Here is a 3,576-nt window from a genome sequence, read left to right as displayed (position 1 = left end):
GCTTCCCAAAGTGCTGGGATTACAGGCATGAGCCACCACGCCTAGGCAATTTTTTGTATTTTTAGTAGAGACGGGGTTATCCTGCCCAGGCTGGTCTCCAACTCCTGACTTTAGGTGATCCGCCCACCTCAGCCTCCCAAAGTGCTGGGAATACAGGTGTGAGCCACCGTGCCTGGCCTAGCATGGTGTACTCAATGCTCATCCATGCTGTAGCACTTCATTCTTTTTTTTTTTTTTGAGACAGTGTCTCACTCTGTCACCCAGGCTGGAGTGCAGTGGCGTGATCTCGGTTCACTGCCACTTCCGCCTCCCAGGTTCAAGCGATTCTTCTGCCTCAGCCTCCCGAGGAGCTGGGAATACAGGCACATGCCACCACACCTGACTAATTTTTTGTATTTTTAGTAGAGAGGGGGTTTCACTGTGTTAGCCAGGATGGTCTTGATCTCCTGACCTCGTGATCCACCCACCTGGGCCTCCCAGAGTGCTGAGATTACAGGCATGAGCCACCGCCACCAGCCAGCACTTCCTTCTTTTGCCTTGCCATGCAAGAAGTGAAGTCTCTCACCCAAAGTTTCACAGGCAGGATTTGAGGCCCGTGCAGTCTCAGAGACTCTGCCCTGAGAGACCCCTGCTCTGACCCGGGACTTCCCTCCAGGTGTGGACGACACTGTCACGGTGCTCCTGCAGTACCCAGGAGAGGTCCACGGCAGCTTCACCTGCAGCATCACCGCGCAGCTCTCCAACACGGCCTCCGTGAGCGGCACCAAGGGCATGGCACAGGTGAGGCGCGGCGGGCCCAAGCGCTGGGGATTGTACCCCTAAAATAGAGGGGGGACAAATGGCCTCTAGAGCTAGATGAGGGCTTAACCAGCCAATTTCACATCATTGCTAAAGAGTTCATCCTCCTTAACCAAGCCAAGAGGTGGGTTCTGGGCCTCTAGGCTCTCCTTACTTAGGATTAACCTACTGCGCTGTCAAATATCCTTGGGCCTGGCCGGCATGGTGGCTCACACCTGTAATCCCAGCACTTTGGGAGTCCAAGGCAGGTGGATCACCTGGGTCAGGAGTTTGAGACCAGCCTGGACAACATGGTTAAACTCCATCTCTACTAAAAATACAAAAATTAGCTGGATGTGGTGGCAAGCATCTGTAATCCCAGCTACTCGGGAGGCTGAGGCAGGAGAATCGCTTGAACTCGGAAGGTGGAGGTTGCAGTGAGCTGAGATAGTGCCATTGTACTCCAGCCTGGGTGACAAGAACAAAACTGCATCTCAAAAAGTTTATATGTATACACCTGGCCGGCATGGTGGTCACACCTGTAATCCCAGCACTTTGGGAGGCTGAAGCTGGTGGATCACTTGAGCCCTGGAGGTTGAGGCTGCAGTGAGCTGTGATTGTGCCACTGTACTCCAGCCTGGGTGACAGAGTGAGATCCTGTCTCAAATGTATATCTTCAGTCTGGAGGAGAAGCCAGTTATTCTCAACCACGCTTAGTGGGCAGTTGTGAACTTTGGAAGCACACTCGGGGGAGGATCTGGGTGTTACCAAAGGTCAGCTTAAATGGCCTTCCTGGGGCCCTGTTGCTAGGAAAAAAACCCATTCTATAGCCAGGCATGGTGACTTACACCTGTAATCCCAGCGTGATTGGGAGGCTGAGGAGGGCAGATCACTTGAGCTCAGGAATTCAAGACCGGCCTGCCCAACATGGTGAAACCCCGTCTCTACTGAAAAAAAAAAAAAATACAGGTTGGGCATGGTGGCTCACACCTGTAATCCTAGCACTTTGGCAGCCCATAGCGGGTGGATCACCTGAAGTCAGGAGTTTGTGACCAGCCTGGTCAACATGATGAAACCCCATCTCTACTAAAAATGCAAAAATTAGCTGGGTGTGGTGGTGCATGTCTGTAAGCCGAGCTACTCAGGAGGCTGAGGCAGGAGAATTGCCTGAACCTGAGAGGTGGAGGTGGCAGTGACCCGAGATCGCGCCATTGCACTCTAGGCTGGGCAACAAGAGCGAAACTCCGTCTTGGAAAAAAAAAAAAAAAATTAGCCGGGCATGGTGGCGGACACCTGTAATCCCAGCTACTCGGGAGGCTGAGGCAGAAGAATCACTTGAACCCGGAATGTGGAGGTTGCAGTGAACTGAGATCGATCCACTGCACTCCAGCCTGGGCGACAGAGCAAGACTCCATCTCAAAAAAAAAAAAAAAGAAAGAAAAGAAATAAGAAGAAAACATGATTCACAGACCCACGAAGATAAATCCTCCTCTCTAGGCCCTAAGAACACCTTGTTTCTAACCTCCTAAGGTTAGGGAGACGTTTGCTCCTAGGGAGATAGACGGGATTTTTGTGTGACAGCAGTGTTGCTAAGGAACAAACTTCTAGCAACCAGAAATGAGGGAGGGTCCAGAGCTCCCTGGGGATAGACGGGACAACCCCTTTGCCACCAGGTTCGAGAGGGAGGCCCCTGCGCACCACCTGGCATGTTCCTGGGGGCAGTCCTAGGAGCACCATTGATGAAGACAGCAGCGCCACTTCCTCTCTCCCTCCAGCTCCTCAACCCCTGCTGGTGTCCAACCGAGCTGGTGGTGAAGGGGGAGCATAAGGAGTTCCTGCTGCCCCCGGTCCCAAAAGACTGCAATTTTGACAACGGGGCAGGCATGAGTTATGAGGCCAAGCACGTCCGGGAGTGCCTGCGCAAGGGTAAGGATATGGAGGGGTGGCGGGCACCAGGCTGGTAGAGGAATGTTGGGCTCTTTCCCACCTGCTCTGTCACCCTGCTGTTTAGAACTACATCTCCCAGGAGGTTGCAGTGAGCTGAGATCGCACCACTGCACTCCAGCCTGGGCAACAGAGCAAGACTCTTGCTTCCCCCCACCAAAAAAAGAACTATGTCTCCCAGGAACCCCTGCAGCATCCATCTGCCTGAACCAAGTGTATTGTACCACATGGAATTCTGGGAATTGTAGTTATTTGGGTTTCGGGTGAGTGGATAGGAGGGGTCCCTAACTACACTTTCCCCGCAGGTCTGAAAGAAAGTCCTGTGATTCCCCTGGTAGAAAGTGAGCTCCTGGCTGACATCCTTGAGGAGGTGAGGAAGGCCATTGGAGTCACCTTCCCCCAAGACAAACGCTGACGTATCTCTGAATAAATAAAAACGTCGTTCCTATAGAGATCTTACATCTTCATGGTAGTGGTTTGGCAGAAGCTGGAGAACCCAGTATCAAAGGGTCACTAGAAAATAATTTGGGCGGGGCCGGGCATGGCAGCTCACACCTGTAATCCCAGCACTTTGGGAGGCCGAGGAGGGCGGATCACCTGAGGTCAGGAGTTTGAGACCAGCCTGACCAACATGGTGAAACCCCATCTCTAATAAAATACAAAATTAGCCGGGCATAGTGGCACATGCCTACAATCCCAGCTACTCAGGAGACTGAGGCGGGAGAATCACTTGAACCCAGGAGGCGGAGGTTGCAGTGAGCTGAGATCGCACCATTGCACTCTAGTCTGGGCAACAAGAGCAAAACTATCTCAAAAAAAAAAAAAAAGAAAGAAAGAAAGAAAGAAAGAAAGAAA

General features: G+C 52.2%; 1 protein-coding gene across 1 annotated transcript in view; it reads left to right on the top strand.

The window, feature by feature from the left end:
- Positions 1–3,162, top strand: part of DHDH (dihydrodiol dehydrogenase) — a 14,013-nt gene extending 10,851 nt beyond the window's left edge. Inside the window, exons 5-7 of the mRNA XM_017864331.1 lie at positions 656–780; positions 2,553–2,703; positions 3,027–3,162. Of these exons, the coding sequence (XP_017719820.1) occupies positions 656–780; positions 2,553–2,703; positions 3,027–3,136 (386 nt within the window). The 3' untranslated portion in view covers positions 3,137–3,162. The remainder of the gene's footprint in view (positions 1–655; positions 781–2,552; positions 2,704–3,026) is intronic.
- Positions 3,163–3,576: the final 414 nt, after the last annotated feature.

Source organism: Rhinopithecus bieti, unplaced genomic scaffold (assembly GCF_001698545.2).
Source record: "Rhinopithecus bieti isolate Rb0 unplaced genomic scaffold, ASM169854v2 scaffold_75559, whole genome shotgun sequence".
In the NCBI taxonomy this organism is placed as follows: domain Eukaryota; kingdom Metazoa; phylum Chordata; class Mammalia; order Primates; family Cercopithecidae; genus Rhinopithecus; species Rhinopithecus bieti.
This window is presented reverse-complemented; position numbering and strand designations above follow the sequence as displayed.